Below are 17,896 nucleotides of genomic sequence, written 5' to 3' on the forward strand. Positions count from 1 at the left end.
ACAAAAAACTTAGGAAATTTGGAAAGACTTGCTGCTGGTGATCTGTAAGGTATTGAGTGGGAAACCGTGATACTTAGAGTGATGGTATCTTAACTTTTCTTAATAAATATATGGGGGGCAAATTGAATGGAACCTGACTTTTTCTCTTATTAAAGAACGCTAATACCCTTATCAATAGTTCTACAGACCAGATGCAATTACTCTGCATTCGGACTATTAGAAAGTTTTAATGGAAAAACCCATAACTTTTAAAGATCTGTTTATTTCCTCCGCCACTGTATCTCACACTTACAGATAATTCACTGCACATGTTTTCTGATTTTTATTTTCTTCATTGCAAAACACACATTTGACTGGCTTAAGTTTACTGAGTGTCGGCTTGAGATAAAATGTGTTGGTTTTGGCTCACCTAATGAATTCCATTTTGGTTTCAATTTTATTATGTTACTAGCTTTCAAACATAAATCAAGTTCTAATGCTCTAATGGTACCAGCTCTGTACCATCCTTGGAAGGATTAAGAAAATAATCATTCAAATCATTTTCTGTAGGAGCCGTGGTTGAGAAAGGCTGAGCATCTAGTAGTGACACGTTGCCTCACTTCTCCACCTACCTGAAACCACACTTAACCTCATACCCCTAGATCCTTCCCCTGACAAAAAAGCAAATAAATCTTCTAATCCAAGCCACCATATGCAAGTATGTTACTTTTACCAAGGTTTCAACTACTTTATTTCTTCCACCGAGGAAGATTAACTTAACATTCACCTCCTTTCCTGTTTTCTATAACATATACCTTAGTTAATGATACCTGTCTCTTTTTCTACCTCCGCTTCTACGTTCCACATGCCATAAGCCCTGGACAAACAACATGGGCCTTGGGCTTCTGAGAATCAAGAGTTCAAACCTATAATTCAGCAAATCTAGATTTGAGGCCTTGGCAAATTCTTTGGTTTCTCTGGGTCTAAGCTTCCTCATTTATAAAATGAGAAAGAAAAAACTCTTACCTATTTCATGGGGTTGCAGAATGTGCCTTAATTTGGGTTTGTCTGTTATATGAATTGTATGTTATTCAGTTTTATATAACAATTATCATATTGCCTGAGTATATGAATTATAAACAGCATACATAAGTGCCTGGTGCATGGTGGGCACACAGTGCTCATAGATGGTAGCTTTTATTTTTCTATGCTCTTTGCTCATCATCCAGAATATGAAGGTGAAAAAAAATCATCAGGTATGTGGGAAGTTTTGATTTATTCAAAGTCCAAATTCCACTGACTATATACACTTCTTGTGAAAAAGGAGCATACATACTTTTTAAAGTCAATAGCCTCAGAATTCATGTATTGAATTGACGACTGTCAATTTCCTGGATTTGCTCAAATCAAAGCAACAGAAGAAAGAAAAGGAATAAACCAGAGGGTCAAATTACAATAGATGGTGAGTAAAAGGGAACAGTGGATAACTGGGAGAACAAATGGGAAATGAAGGAATTTTCTGTAACGATGGACATGTTCTAAATTATATTTTGAAAGCTGAGAGTAGTTTGGGTTAAAAGAGTATATGCACTTGTGAAACTCATCCAATTTAAGATTTGTACATTTGACCCCATGGAGATTTTGCCTTAAAAGAACTGTAAACAAATACTGACCTCCTAACATGAGTCATAGTATTTCTGGGTGAAGTGTACTAAGATCTGCATTAAAAAAAAAAAAAAAAAAAAAAAGATGGTTTGATGGAAGAACAGATGGAGGGACGTGATACAGCAAATATGGCAAAATGTTAACAACTGTAGAATACAGGTGGTGACTATATGGGTGTTCACTGTAGAAGTCTTTCCACTTTCCTGTATGTTCAAAAGTTTTCATAATAAAAACTTTGGACTATAAAACAAACAAATAGGGACTTCCCTGGTGGTGCAGTGGTTAAGAATCCGCCTGCCAATGCAGAGGACATGGGTTCGAGCCCTGGTCCGGGAAGATCCCACATGCTGCAAAGCAACTAAGCCCATGCACCACAACTACTGAGCCTGTGCTCTAGAGCCCGCAAGCCACAACTACTGAGCCCACGAACCACAACTACTGAGCCCGCACGCCACAACTACTGAAGCCCACGCTCCTAGAGCCCATGCTCTCCAACAAGAGAAGCCACTGCAGTGAGAAGCCCGCGCACCGCGACGAAGCGTAGCCCCTGCTCGCCGCAACTAGAGAAAGCCTGCGCGCAGCAACGAAGACCCAATGCAGACAAAAATAAATTAATAAAATTAAACAAACAAACACAATGTGAGAGGGCCACAAAGGCATTTGAAAAGCAGGATTCTAGGGCAGGCATTGCCTGACAGCTCACAGAACACCTCAGTGCCTCCCACCACCCCTTCCCAACTGTGTGGTCCCAGCGCAGGTTGGAAAAGAATTTCCAGACACAAGGCAGAATGTGAGGAAGATAGAGTTTATTAAAGAGAAGGGTCGCTGCAAGAACAGCTGGCCGACTTCCTGGTAGCCAGGGAAAGCCTACCCTGAGCGTGGGTTCCTTCTCTGGTTTGTTTGTTTGTTTGTTTTAACATCTTTATTGGAGTATAACTGCTTTACAATGGTGTGTTAGTTTCTGCTTTATAACAAAGTGAATCAGTTATACATATACATATATCCCCATATCCCCTCCCTCTTGCGTCTCCGTCCCTCCCACCCTCCCTATCCCACCCCTCTAGGTGGTCACAAGGCAGCGAGCTGATCCGAGCCAGCAATCCCACTACTGGGCATATACCCTGCTTGTCTGTTTTTATAGCCAGAGAACAAAGGGACTTCTGAGTCACCCGCTGATTGGGTAGGATCTGCATGTTTCCAGTGGGATGAATACCTTTCTGTATATGGTATGGAAAAGGAGCAAGGCATGCTGCTTGGGAAAGCTCAGAGATGTTGCAATGGTTGCTGCATGACAGAGTGATTAAGGGTCTGGTAACTGTTCCGGCGATGTTGGCCCTTTTAGTTTATCTTGTTCATTGTCCTTGCAGCACACCACACCGACCACGCGAATCAAGCCCGAGGCAGCCTGGCCAGCCTCCGAGCCCTGGCGCTGGGGATCTGCCCCTTCTCTGCCCGGGTCGCCTCCTGCTCGCCCGGTCTCAGTCCGTTCTCAGCACACACTCATCACCTGGTTCCCAGAACTCAGATTGCGCAGTGGTCACGTCATCATCGACCAGGGCTCACAGTTACAGCGGCAGAGGCATCCTTAACCTCCCTCATCCGTAGCCTAACCGGCTCACCCTAATCTCCCAGCCCCCGGTTCCCTGGCCCCATTTCGCCTGACAAGTTTTCATAATCCTCTCAGGCTCCGCCAGCGGCGCCGCCAGCCATGGGGCCCGATCATATAAGGAAAATACAGCGGCTTCATCCGGAGCTGCATCGTGGACCCGGGGGCGCCCCTGCCCTACGCCACTCGCTACACTCCACGCCTGCCAACCTCCCCGGGCCTGTCCCCCTCGCCTGCCCCGCAGTCTAGGCCTCTGCCCCTGGTCTGCGCAGCCGCTCTCCCCAGCCTGCGGGAGTCGCTCAGCCACTCCCCTCCCGCCGTCTTCCGAGCCTCCCCCACTCGACTTCCGGTCCACAGGCAGCGCCCGGCCGCACCCCACCTCCTTCAAAGCAGTTCCACACTTTCGGCCGCCTGGTCACACGTTTAAGAAAAGTCAGGAGTGGGGGTGAAGAGGCACGTTAATTACCTGTTGGGGTAGCGGGGCGTAGATAGGATGGACAGGGTAGAGTCAAATCATTCTCTTGATTGGGAGACAAGAGAGACAAAGTCTTTAAAAACAGCGATATGAGGAAAAAAATCCGCTTGCGAGGAACGTTCTCTTGTCCAAGGCCGGTCTCCCCGGGAGGTTTCGGTACCCTTGGTTCCCACGGGGTGGCGCAGAGGGCCGCGTCCTGCCAAAAGAGAGAGAGAGCGAGCCCTGGCCGAGCGGCGCGAAGTAGGTAAAAAGGCGCGGCCGAGGCCACGCTCGCGCCGCCCCGCGCGCTTAAAGTCCGGGTGCCCGGGGCGGTACGTCAGCGTCGCCGCGGAGGACCCCTGCGCTGCCGCCCGCCGCCATGGCCCTGCTCCGAGGTGACCCCTACAGCCTCGCCTCTCTCGCCCCTGGTTGGTGGGGGGTGGGGAAGGGCCCGGTCGCGGCGGGGAGTCGAGGCCTCCTAGGCAGTAAAGGGGACTTGATAAAACCCCAACCCGAAAGCACTGTTTGGGTTTAGGAGAAAACATACTTGTCAGGCACTAGCGACAGTGATCTCCCGGCAACTTCCAGCTGAGAGTTGAGACCACGGTTTGCTTGCTTCTGACCTTGAAGGTCATTTGCCTTCGCGCGGTAGTGACCCACCTAGTTCGAGGTTAGCTATTTGGAAGACTGGGGCGGCGCCATAAGCACGAGGCGGCCTGGGGCGTAGGGGAGCCTTTCCCGGGAGCCCGGCGGCCTCGGACTTGGTCAGAGGGTGGGCGGGGCTTGGGGGAAAGGAAGGAATGTTGTCCTGCAGTCGGCAGGGGATTTCCGTTCCCCCCCACAGTGCTTGGTGGCGATCTGTTGGAGAACTTTCCTTAATCCCTTTCCCTTCTATTCTTTCGAGTGAGTCCAGAAGAGTGCAGTCATTGAGTACATAAATTCTACAGTTATTAACTTAAAAAAATATGTAAACTCCTTTTTCATAACAAATGGTCGCAGTCAGTGGAATAAGGATGAAAGCTCATGCTTACTTTATGTGTCCTTTGAAGAACCTTCAGATGGAACACTTTATATATCAAGGCCCCGGGCGGAAAAACACTTGGCAGGAACTGAGAACCATTATTCTGGTGGTCCAGGGCCCTGTGGGCTCTGTGAAGGAGGTGGGGTTTTATTCTAAATTCAAAAGAAGGCAATCTCCTACCTTAAAGTAGAATAACAGGATCTGATATCCAATCTGCCCCCATTTCTTCAGGGCTATGAGGCTGCCCATGTAGCAAGGAGGAGAATTTAAGAATCTATTGCAAAGGCCCAGGCAACATCAGATGATGGTTTTGACTCAAGTGGGGGGCAGTGGAGTTGGGGAAAAGGGGGAGGAATGATTTGAGATAGATTTGGAGTTGGAATTCACAGAACTTGGTGATAGGTTGGATGTGGCAGGTCAATGAGAAGGAAATGTCAAGAATGACCAGGTTTCTGGTTTGAGGAATTGTGTTCATGTTGATACTCCTTATGGAGTGAGGAAAACTGGGGAAGGGACAGATTTGTAAGAGAATATTGAGGTGCTCAAGTGCAGATATCAGGTAGGCAGTTGGTTAGGGGAATCTGGAGCTCAGAAGAGCCAAAATGACATGTGAACAGTTCAAGTGAGAAACAGGTATTCTGAGACCAGAGGATTTAATTTAATTTGTCAGTGCTCTTTACAATTCTGAATTTAATAAAGCAGCATATTGATTTTTTTTAGATGAGGTATTCAGAAAACCCAAATTATTTAAAAGCTGCATGGTCATGAGCTATCATCTTTAAAAGAAATTATATTTTTATTGATTTCTCTGTATAAGAATTTATCAGTGGTTCTGACCACTTTATTTTAATACAGACTCCTTTGAAAATTTGATGAAAACTATGAACCCAGTAAGGGGAAAGGATGTACATCAACACCTGCATTAAGGAAGTATGAAGTTTATAAATTTGGGATACCATTCACTGTGGTGTTAAAAGTTAGTGATCGTATTTTTATCCATTTCCCTGTTTTACAGGGAAACTGTAAACTGTTTTACAGGGAATGTTTCCCTGTTTTACTGATGTCCAGAAAGGTAGAATGGCTTGTCTCTAATGGTAGTTAGTGTCTTGATTGTTATTGGTTGGTTAGAATACATTACAGATACATACTTCTCTCAAGTAGCATACTAGGTGCTTGCAGGACTAGTGGGTAAGAGAGAACGTGCGACTGATTCTTGTGGGGAAAAGGACACATTTGAATGGGAGCATAATTGACTTTGGTAAAGATTGTCGTTAATTTATCAGATTTCTGTAGAACCAATATCCCGGGTTTTTATTAGCGCCAATCCCAGGACTTGGTAGAAGGGTTGCACTCAACAAATATTAACTCTCTTACTGCTCCTTAGCTTTGCTGGGAATGTTTGTGCAACCCTTCAAGGCAGGTGAGGTGGGCAGGCGGGGGCGGGGGTCAGGGAGCTGCCAGATTAATCCTGAAACTGAAGTGGATACAGAAGCAGCAGTTTTCCTTGTTAGCTTTGGTTGCTGTCTGCAGTTGCTGTAATTAAATGAGTAAATATTTGCCTAACAATGTAATAGAAAGGAAGGCAGAATTCCTCTTTCTCTTCTAGTGTTATTTTTCCTCTGTGGTCACATCTGCCACATTGCCTGCCACATTGCCTCTGTGGTCACATCTGCCACATTGCCTGCCACATTGCCAGGCCCTTTCCTGGTGTTTCTGACTCACTATGCTCTGGATTGATATGTCTTTTCATTGTCTTTCAGTAAAAATCTTTAACCTCTGAATTTTCAGAGCCTTTTAAAATACACAAGATCTTAGCTGGGTGTTACCGATTGTTAAGTTTTAGACCTTTCAACTTCCACATAAAATCGACATCAGATCAAATAATTATTGCCATGGTATCCAGTTTATGAAATTACAGGAAAAAATCCTTTAGATTGTCTAGTCTTTGTACCTGCACATGCCAGATTATTTTTAAAAATACACTTAATAGCTTTTTCCCCACTCAAAATAATTGTATTAGTTCAGTTTTAGCCTTGCTCATGCTAACCTTTACAGCCTGGGAGCTTCAAGTAAGCAGACGTGATGTAAGGAAAGGGGCAGTTCTTGCTTTCATTTTCATTTTCACACACGCACACTCTTTTGTGGATTTCTCATATTTCACCATACGCACTTCCCACACAAAAATGCTTTCTTAGATTATGAAATACAAGGAAAAAACTCATGACAGGAAATTTATGGAGAAGCAAATGAAATGTGCCTTCATTGTTTCTGAAAAGTCAACGTTCAATTCGAATCATTTTCATGTATGCAATATATCATTTTATCTGGCTTTTGAGAGTCTGTCTTTCGTTTTGAGAAGTTTGACAGTGATGTGCCAAGATGAGTGTGTGTGTGTATTTTGCATTTATTCACTTTGGAGTTTACTGAGCTTGAATCTGTAAATTTATCTTTTAGTTTTATAGAAAAATTGAACAGAAAGTACAGAGCATTCCCATATACTTCCTCGCCTCACTCCGTTATCCCCTATTATTAACAGCATTAATGTGGTACATTTGTTACAATTGATGAACCAATACTGATATATTATTTTTAACTAAAGTCCACAGTTTACATTAAGGTTCATTTGTTGTGTCGTATAGTTCTATAGGTTTTGACAAATGTATAATGGCATGTATCTACCATTTTAGTATCATAAAGAGTAGTTTCACTGCCCTAAAATGTCCCTGTGCTCTACCCATTCATTTCTCCTTCCCTACCACTCCCAACCCCTGATAACCGCTGGTCTTTTTACTGTCTCCATAATTTTGCCATTTCTAGGTGTCATATATTTGGACTCATACAGTGTGTAGCCTTTTCAGATTGGCTTCTTTCACCAACAATATGCATTTAAGTTTCTTTCATGTCTTTTCATGACTTGATACCACATTTCTTTTTAGTGCTGAAGAATATTCCATTGTATGAGTGTACCACAGTTCATCCATTCACCTACTGAAGAACATCTTGGCTGCTTCCAAGTTTTAACAATTATGAATAAAGCCGCTATAAACATTTGTATACAGGTTTTTGTGTGGACCTACGTTTTCAACTCACTGGGGTAAATACAAAGGAGTGTGACTACTAGATCATATGAGTGGAGTATGGTTAGTTTTAGTTTTGGAAGCAACTGCCACATTGTCTTCCAGAGTGGCTGTACCATGTTGCATTCCCAGAAGCAGTGGGTGAGTTTCTTTTGGTCCACATCCTCACCAACGTTTTGTATTGCCAGTGTTTTTTGGATTTTAGCCATTCTAATAGTTGTGGGATAGTATCTCATTGTTAGTTTAATTTGCAGTTACCTAACAACATGATGTCAAACATCTTTTCATATGGCTATTTGCCATTTGTATAGTATCTTTGGTAAGATGTCTGTTCACATTTTTTATGCATTTTTAACTGGGTTGTTTGTTTTCTTATTATTGAGTTTGAAGAGCTCTTTGTATATGTTAGATACCAGCCCTTTATCAGATAAGTGTTTTGCAAGTATTTTCTCCCAGTCCATGGCTTGTCTTTTTGTGCTTTTAGTAATGTCTTTTGAAGAGCAGAAGTTTTCAATTTGAATAAAGTCCAAATTTTTCTTTCATGGATTGTGCTTTTAGTGTTGTATCTAAAAAGTTATCACCAAGCCAAACCAAAGGTCGTCTAGATTTTCTCCTTTGGTATCTTCTAGGAGTTTTATAGTCTTTGAATTTTTTATTTAAGTCTGTGTTCCAGTTTGAGCTAATTTTTATGAAAGGTGTAAGGTCTGTCTACTTTGTTGTTGTTGTTGTTTGCGTGTGGATGTCCAGTTGTTCCAGCACCAGTTATTGAAAAGACTATCCTTTCTCCACTGAATTGCCTTTGTTCCTTTGTCAGACTTTGCCCATGTTTTTTGTTTTGTTTTGTTTTGTTTTGCCCAATCATCTTTTTCCTCTGTTCTTCAGATCAGGTAATGTCTATTTATCTCTTTCAAGGTCACTGAATCTTACTCCTTTCACTTCCATTCTGCTTTTACACTTCTTTTTTTCACACTTGCTTTTTCCCATTTGGTGTATATTTTATTTCAGATATTTTTCAGTTTTAGAATTTTCACTTTGGTTCTTTTTTTTAAGCTTTTTTTTTCTTTGTGGAGATGTCCTATCCTTTATTATGAACAAAGTTTTCTATACATCCTTGAGCATAGTTATGATAGACAGCTGCTTTAAAATCCTTGTCTGCTAATGCTAACATCTGGGTCATCTTGGGGTTGGTTGCTGTTGATTTTCTTTTATCTCAAGAATGAGTCACACAGGCATATGTCATTTTATTGCACTTTGCAAATACTGCGGTTTTTTACAAATTGAAGGTTTGTGACAACCCTGCAGTTGAACAAGTTTATTGGTGACATTTTTCCTACAACGTTTGCTCACTTTGTGTCCGTGTTACATTTTGGTGATTCTCGCAATGTTTCAAACCCTCCATCAGCAAAAAGATTACAACTCACTGAAGGCTCAGATGATGGTTAGTATTTATTAGCAATAAAGTCTTTTTTAAATTAAAGTATGCACATTTTTTTAGACATAATGTTATTGCACACTTAACAGGCTACAGTAGAAGCGTAACTTTTATAGGCACTGGAAGACAAAAAAATTTGTGTGACTTGCTTAATTGCAGTAGTGTGGAACCAAACCTGTAATATCTCTTGAGATATGCCTGTATTTTCTTGTTTCTTCATAGGTGAATAAATTTTGGATTGTGTGGTGGACAGTGCAGGTGAACCATTGTAGGGACTGGATTCTGGTACTTTCCAAAAAGTATTGACTTACCGATTATTTAGTTAACTATTTTTGCAGGCAGTTAATTTGGCTGAACTCAAACTGCACACTCTGTCTCCCCTGTAGAGGGCAGTAGCTCAGATCTAACTAATTCATTTAGGCTTAGCTGAGGTGGTTGTAGTTGTCCCCACAGGTTCATGATAAAGGATTCAGCCAGATATTTGGGCTCCCCACTGTAGCGCTTTTCTTTCACAGATCCCCCCCTCAGTTTCCATTATCTGTGATTGCGATAAATTCAGTTCTCTGATTCTTCAAGCCAGCAAGACTTTGAGTTTCTGAATTCTCGCCATTCTATTTAGCGTGGGCTGCTGGCCTTCAAGTTAGAGGTTATAAATAACTTGGACACTCACCCTGTGTTATTCCCTTTTCCCATATCTACTCTACATCTGCCTACTTTTGTTCATTCTCCAAGGACTTGAGGAAGCCATTCTTATATATCGTCAGTGTCTACTGGAGAGTTGGTCAAATAGGAGCATACTAGGCGATGACCAGAGCAGGACTGTACCAAAATTAGGAAGAAGGCAAGCAAAGGGGAAAGAAAAATGAAATAAAGCAAACAGCAGTATAAAAATAGGCAGAGACTATTAATCAAGGAGGATTAGAGGATGTTTACAGGAAGGCATAGTGGCCCAGAATAACCCATCTCAGAGGAAAACATTTGTAGTGCACCAGACCAATATTTACGGCATTTTGTAAGTATCTGAATATTTTATCTGTAAAAAACTGCTTGGATCTGTTCTAAAGTATAGTTATATATGTTGCTCCTAACATTCTTTTAGACTGTAAATTTCTCAAAGTAGGAATGAAAGAAGAAGCTGGAATTTTTTTTAGGATAGATTTAGTTTGTTCCATGGAAAGAGATCTCTGACATAAACAGGAGAATTGTACCCAGATAACAATAGTGGTATAATGTTTGCATGGTCTCAATTATAGGTCAATATCTGGGTACAAACCCATTGTTAAAAGTCCCTCAGTTTCTTGGCAAGATGTGGAAATGTGTGCTCAGATTGTCTTTGGGAAAATTTAGTTAGTGTATACGAAGCATCAAGCATGAAGTCCATCATACAGGAAGTGCCCCTGTATGTTAACTGTAATATTTACCTTGCAGAGTTGTTGGGAAGATTAGATACTATATGACAAGTGATGAGATGTCTAGTACTCAGTAGGTGCCTAATAAATGTTAGTGTGATGAAGCTGCTGTAACCGATGTTGTTCCCCAGTATGCAGGCTTTGCATTTCACAACTCTAGTGGGTGCCACTCATATCATAGTCATTGTAGATTTGTTAACCATATATATATATATATATATATATATATATATATATATATATATATATATATATATTGGCAGGTGGCAGTAGAGTGCCTTGGGAAGGGACAATTTGTATTTATCTGTACAGGGACACCAATCGAACCAATAGTGATACTGCAAATTTGTAGTCTTTGCAATAATAGATGTATAGATAATTCCTCTGTATCCTTTGTGGTTAGGTCAGATGTAGGAAACTTTGTTACATTCTAACTGACACGTTATAATAGGATATTAGCAAATGAGAGTGTCTTTAGGGAAAAACAACCAGAATTAATGTTAAATAAAGAACTGTTGAAAGAACGCTTTTTGTGTATTTGGGAAGAGTCATTAGGTCTGGGGAATTTTACAGGTTAGCTGACTCCAGATACTGGAGGGGCTACCCATGATAAAGGTCATCTGTTTTATCTGTTATGCTCATTTTATTCTAAGAGTAAAAGATAATAGTTCACATTATTTGAAATTTGTAATTTGAGTCATCCTCTGACTCTAGAAGCAGTGACATATGTAATACAAATTCAAAGCAGTGTATGTTCTAGAAGCTATATAATCTGTCTGAGTTTGGAATGCATTTGGATAGAACTACGATTGGTAGATGGAACACTTGGTAAGCCAAGCCCAGCTCAGTATGAGGAAAAAAATCGTTAGGTTATGTTGCCTATTCACGGCCACACTGCTTCACACAATGGAGCATGCCTTCTTACTGAAAGTTCTTTAGCAGAAGTTAGAGAGGACCTCTTGTCAGGAATATTCTAGAGGATGTTCTTATAGGATGAGTGGTTGGCCTCAAACAACCTTAAGGTACCTTCTGGTGGGAGATTCTTTGATTCTATGACTAGGCAATATACTCCAGCAAATAGAAGAAGGCTTTCGTTTTAAACAAATGTTTCTAGCATTGCAAATCATCAGATTATAAGAATGTCATCTAGCCAAAATGGATTTACATGGTAGCCTGCAGTGCAGTTCTTGGTACCAGCATGTAGGTATTGATCAAAATGATAACTTTTAGTACTGCTTCTGTGAGTGTGACCCATTCTATGTATTATTATGTGACAAAGATTTTTAGTTACTTAATTGAAAATTGTACTTTACAATAAGGTTCACAATGAAATTATTTAAAGCATGTTAGGGACACTGACTAACTGTAGTTGCTCATAAATCTCTCCTCTTTGCAATAGGTGTGTTCATCGTTGCTGCTAAGCGGACACCCTTTGGAGCTTATGGAGGTCTTCTGAAAGACTTCACAGCTACTGACTTGGCTGAATCTGCTGCCAGGGCTGCCTTGTCTGCTGGCAAAGTCTCGCCTGAAACTATCGACAGTGTCGTTGTAGGCAACGTCATACAGGTTAGTAGGGCTGAGGGGACATCTCATTCCTATTGCTTTCTTTTATCAGTTTCTAAAAATGATTCCTTTAACGTGTTGTAATGGTGTACTAGTTAATAATAGTTGAAGGTATTCATAATTTGAGGAGTCCTCTGACTCCAGAAGCAATGGCATATATAATCCAAAAGGACATATATAATTCAAAAGAACATATATTCAGAAACTATTTATCTATCTGGGATCTCTCTGGGACTTGGGATACATTTTATTGCTTCTTAAATAGCAAATTAATCTCCTTGACTTATTTGAAGTAAATTGGTTCTCTCTGTGTGCCACTAAGGAGGGTAGCAAACCCAAGCAATGCAACACATCTCCCATCATTTCTTACACACAGTAGGAGCTTGGTCAGTGTTTTGTGGGAAATGAGAAGCTCCTTTACCCTCTACCTTGCTATGTATGGTGTACAAAATAGATGATTCATTTGCAGTAATTGAAAGCTGAATATTCCTTCAAAGTGTGACCATGAAGTGGGGACTGTCTTACTCTTCCCAGACCTCATTGGTGGGACGGAGGCTCTACACTGAGTGCATTGCCACTGACAGTACTGGGGCCCTAATCACTGTTCTCCTGACTCGTTAAGGTGGTTCCAGACTGAGAAGGGTGAGGCAGGCTGAGAAGACTTGAGGCTACTGCCACCTCCTGCGCTGAGCGCTTTCAGCTCTTAGAGCTGGGATAAGGCTCAGAAAAAGGTGCACAGTTGTCCCTTGTGAATAATGCTGCTTTGAACATCAAGTACAAGTTTTTGTGTGGACATAGGTTTTTATTTCCCTTGGGTGTATACCTATGAGTGTAATTGCTAGGCTATATGGTATCTCTACATTTAATTGTTTCAGAAACTTTCAGACTGTTTTCCAAAGCAGCTGAAACATTTTACGTTCATACCTACAGTGTATGAAGGTTCCACTTTTGCCACATCCTTGTCAACACTTGTTATTGTGTGTCTTTTTATTATAGCCATTCTAGTGAATATGAAGTAGTATCTCATTGTGGTTTTAATTTGCCTTTCCCTGATGACTGATGATGTGAACAACTTTTCATTAGCTTGTTGCCAGTGCCATATCTTCTTGGAGAGTGTCTAATTCATATCCTTTTCTCATTTTTTAATTGGGTTATTTGTCTTTTTATTATTGAGTCATAAGTGTTCTTTATATATCCTAGATATGAGTCCCTTAACAGATACATGATTTGTAAATATTTTTCTATACTTTGCTATCTTTTCATTTCTTAATAGTATCTTTTGGAGTATGAAAATTTTTAATTTTGATGAAGCCCAATTTCAGTTGTTGTTGCTCAGGCTTTTGGTGTCATTATCTAAGAATCCATTTCCATATCTAAGGTCATGAAGACTTATCCCTATGTTTTCTTCTAAGTTTTATAGTTTTAGTTCTTACATTTAGGCCTTTGATTTATTTTGATTTAATTTTTTTATATGTTTTGAGGTACAGGTCCAAATTCATTCTTCTGCATGTGGCTATCCAGTTGTTCTAGCACTATTTGTTGAAAAGACTATTCTTTCTCCCATTGAATGGTCTTGGCACTGTTATGGAAAATCAGTTGACCATAGACACATGATTTTATTTTTGGACTCCCAGTTCTCTTCCACTGATCTATATGTCTATCCTTTTTATGTCAGTTCCACACTGTCTTGATCATCATTGCTTCTTTGTAAGTTTTGAAATCAAGAAATGTGAGTCCTCCTACTTAGTTATTCATTTCAAAGTTGTTTTGGCTATTCTGGGTCTCCTGCAGTTTGATAATTTTAGAATCTGTTTACCCATTTCTACAAATAAGTCAGCTAAGATTCTGATAGAGATTGTTTTGAATCTGTAGGTCAATTGAAGGAGGATTGCCATGAACATGGCATGTTTTTTCACTTGTATAAATCCTCTTTAATTTTTTCAACAATGTCTTAGAGTTGTCAGAATATGTTTTGCACTTCTTTTGTTAAATTTATTCTTAAGTATTTTATTCTTTCAGATGCTATTGTGAATGGAATTGTTTTCTTATTTCATTTTCAGATTGTTCATTGCAAGTGTATAGAAATGCAGCTGATTTTTCAAAAAAAGAAATGCAATTGATTTCTATGTATTAATTTTATATCCTGAAACCTTGAACTCATTTATTACTTCTAATCATTTTCTAGTTGATTACTTAGGATTTTTTATATATAACATTATGTCATCTGAGAGTAGAAATAGTTATGTTTCTTTCTTTCCAATCTGGATTTCTTTTATTTATGTATTTATTTTTCTTACCTAATTGCTCTGTCTAGAACCTCTGATGTTGAATGAAAGAGACAAAAAATGGATATCCCTGTCTTGTTCCTGATATTGTGGGGAAAGCATCCAGTCTTTCACCATTAAGTATGATTATATGGGTTTTTCTAGATGCCCTTTATCAGGTTGAGGAAGTTCTCTTCTTTTCCTAGGTTATTGAATGTTTTTATCATGAAAAGGTGTTGGATTTTGTCAAGTGCTTTTTCTATGTCAATTGAGATGATCGTATGAGTTTTGTTTTTTATTCTGTTGATACAACGTGATATATTAATTGACTTTCAGGTGATGAAACAACCTTACATTTCTGGATGACCCTTACACTGGTCATGGCATATAATTCTTTTTGTACATTGCTGAATTCTGTTTGCTAGTATTTCGTTGGAGATTTTTATATTCATATTCATAAGAGATATTAATCTGTACTTTTTTGTGATGTCTTTGTCTGGTTTTGATATCAGGATAATTCTGGCTTCATGATGAGTTGGGAAGTGATCCTTTTCTATTTTTTAGGAAGAGTTTGTGATAATTGGTATTAATGCTTCTTTAAATGTTTGGTAGAATTCAGTAATGAAGCCAGTCTGGGCTTTTTTGGTGAGTAGTGTTTTGATTACTAATTAATTCAGTCTTCACTTGTTATAGGTCTATTCATATTGTCTATTTTTCTTTGAGTTGGGTTCAGTAGTTTGTGTCTTTCTAGGCACTTGTCCCCTTTACCTAAATTATCTAATTTATTGGCACACAACTGTTCATGGTAGTCAATTCTCGTTATTCACAGTAGTTATGTTTTATATAGTGGCCGTGTACACCGAATTAGCAAGTATTGAACCACTGCTCCCAGGGGAAACGACAGGGTGAGGTTCCTGTGAGCCTCCGGTCACAACATTTTTGTTAACTGATCAGTACATAACCTTGTTTTATATATGTTTCTATTTAAGGACACCGTATTTAATATATATTGTTGATTCATTAGCATTACACTCACAGCCAACAGCACTATCACTCATGCCTGAATGAAGTTTATCTAACACATATTTTCTCTGTGAGGCACGTCACTGCCTTCTTGCACTTAGGGATACTGGAGAGCAAGGACTTCAGCATTATTACTTGGGGGCCATTTTAAACAGTAAAATCACCCACAAGAAGCACAAAAATGCATAAAACTAAATAGACTGCAGGAAGATCACTATTTCTAGGATGAGAGCTGAAGCAAGAAGGCAGAGTGTCCCCTTGTTCATCCTTAGCTAGGAACGTGCATATCAGGCAGCTAAAATTTTTCTCCACTCTGCACATGTCTGCAAATGACCACAAAAGTGCTGCAAGTATTGATTTTGGGGGTTACAAATAAATTTTAGCAAGTAGGTGAATTTGCAAGTATATAATCTACACATAATAAGAATCGACTATACTTTGAACTTATATATTTATGTCCTGCCTATTTTGAGAGGTGTTAAGGTTCTTGGTGTTAAAGGCACTAATGTACCTTTATTGTAGAGAGAGCTAAAGCAAATTTGATAAAACGTAAAGAATTGGTCCATCAAGGTAACTTTAGGGTGTTCATTGTACTATTCTTGTAACTTTACATTTTATCAAATTTGCTTTAGCTTTCTCTACAATAGAAGCTGTTGTTATTGTTAAAAAGAAAAAAAAGTTGTTTCATCCCTTCTTACTCAAAGTGTGTGGTCCTTGGACCAGCAACATTGGCCTCACCAGGGCAGTGGTTAGAAATGCAGAATCTCAGGTAGTCCTAGACCTATTTACTGAGAACCTACATTTTAACAAGATGCCCCAGTATGCATTTTAAAGTTTGGGAAGCAGTAGTCTAGTCCCACCTCTTATTCTCCTGACCATTGTTCATCTTTCCCCTTCCTAGGTCAGCCAGCCTCAGCCTTGGTTACACATTACAATCACCTGGGTGCTATTAAAAGTAACTACTGATGCCTGTGGCCACCTCCAGCCTTTCTGGTTTAATTGGTTTGGCTGGGAGCTTGAGCATCACTGTTAATAAAGCTTCCTCAGTTATTCCACTGTGCAGCCAAGGTTGAGAACCATAGCCTCTAATGCTTCCTCTGTTAAAGAACATACTACTTCGAGATGGCGTATTCCATTTTTAAACAGTTCTAATTGTTATGAAATTCTGTGTTCTACTGAGATTTTAATATAAGGATTTCTCATACTTTGTTTAAAATCGAGTTGGCCGAATTACAGTTTTTATTCAAATCATTAACACGTATTATATAAAATATGCTGTACCTGTATGCATTGTGTCCTACCTTAGAGCCATATAATTTATAATTTTTGAAAAATTGTAAACATTTTACTATATTGTGTCCTTCTTCTTAATTCCTAGATATATAGAGGAAATTCTTTTTCTTTCCCTCTGTTCCAGACTTCTTCAGATGCTATATACTTGGCAAGACATGTTGGTTTGCGTGTGGGAATCCCAAAAGAGACCCCAGCTGTCACTGTTAATAGGCTCTGTGGCTCCGGTTTCCAGTCCATTGTGAATGGATGTCAGGTATAGGTAACATTTAATTCTCTGAAAATATTAATAGTTATTAGAGGAAATGCCTCACTTCAATATAACACTGTAGGTTTTTAATTTTATAGTACTTATTAGGAGAGGTCAATATTTAATTTTTCTTGGAAAAATATTCATAGAAAATAGTTTCTTGAAAGCTAGTAATGAACCTTGAAAACATTATGCTAAATGGAATAAGCCAGTCACAAAAGGACAAATACTGTATGAGTCCACTTATATGAGGTCCCTCAAGTGGTCAGATTCATAGAGACAGAAAGTAGAATGGGGATTGTTGGGGCTGGTGGGGAAGAGAGAATGGGGAGTTAGTGTTTAGTGGGTATGGGGTTTCAGTTTGGAAATTGAAAAAGACTTCTGGAGATGGATGGTGGTTGGTTGCATAACAGTGTGAATGTACTTAATGACCTATATATTTAAAATTGGTTAGAATGGTAAATTTTATGTTATGTGTATTTTATCACAATTTTTAAAAAGCTAGTCATGACTGTCATTCTTTTTTTTTTTTTTTTTAATTTGGGACATTTTTTTTTTTAACATCTTTATTGGGGTATAATTGCTTTACAATGGTGTGTTAGTTTCTGCTTTATAACAAAGTGAATCAGTCATACATAAACATATGTTCCCATATGTCTTCCCTCTTGCGTCTTATTGAGTGCTCCCTATGTGCCAGACACTGTGCACATAGATTTACATTCAATATCTCATTTAATCTTCACAACTGTCCTATGAGGCAAGAACTATTATTCCCATTTTACGGGCAAGGAAACTGATTATTAAAGGCATTAAGGTTACTAAGTTATAGAGGAAGAATCTGAACCCAGGTCTGTGAGAGTGCC

General features: G+C 39.5%; 1 protein-coding gene across 2 annotated transcripts in view; it reads left to right on the forward strand.

The window, feature by feature from the left end:
- Positions 1–3,917: 3,917 nt before the first annotated feature.
- ACAA2 (acetyl-CoA acyltransferase 2) overlaps positions 3,918–17,896 on the forward strand; it is a 46,846-nt gene continuing 32,867 nt past the window's right edge. The window contains exons 1-3 of one of the 2 annotated variants that reach the window (XM_079942153.1): positions 3,918–4,099; positions 12,043–12,209; positions 16,911–17,039. In XM_079942153.1, coding sequence (XP_079798279.1) covers positions 4,084–4,099; positions 12,043–12,209; positions 16,911–17,039 — 312 coding nt within the window. In that variant the 5' untranslated portion in view covers positions 3,918–4,083. Of the gene's footprint in view, positions 4,100–8,253; positions 8,690–12,042; positions 12,210–16,910; positions 17,040–17,896 lie in introns of those variants that run through there. The other variant, XM_079942152.1, reaches the window with a different exon arrangement.

The sequence above is a fragment of the Stenella coeruleoalba genome (assembly GCF_951394435.1).
Source record: "Stenella coeruleoalba genome assembly, chromosome: 14".
NCBI lineage: Eukaryota > Metazoa > Chordata > Mammalia > Artiodactyla > Delphinidae > Stenella > Stenella coeruleoalba.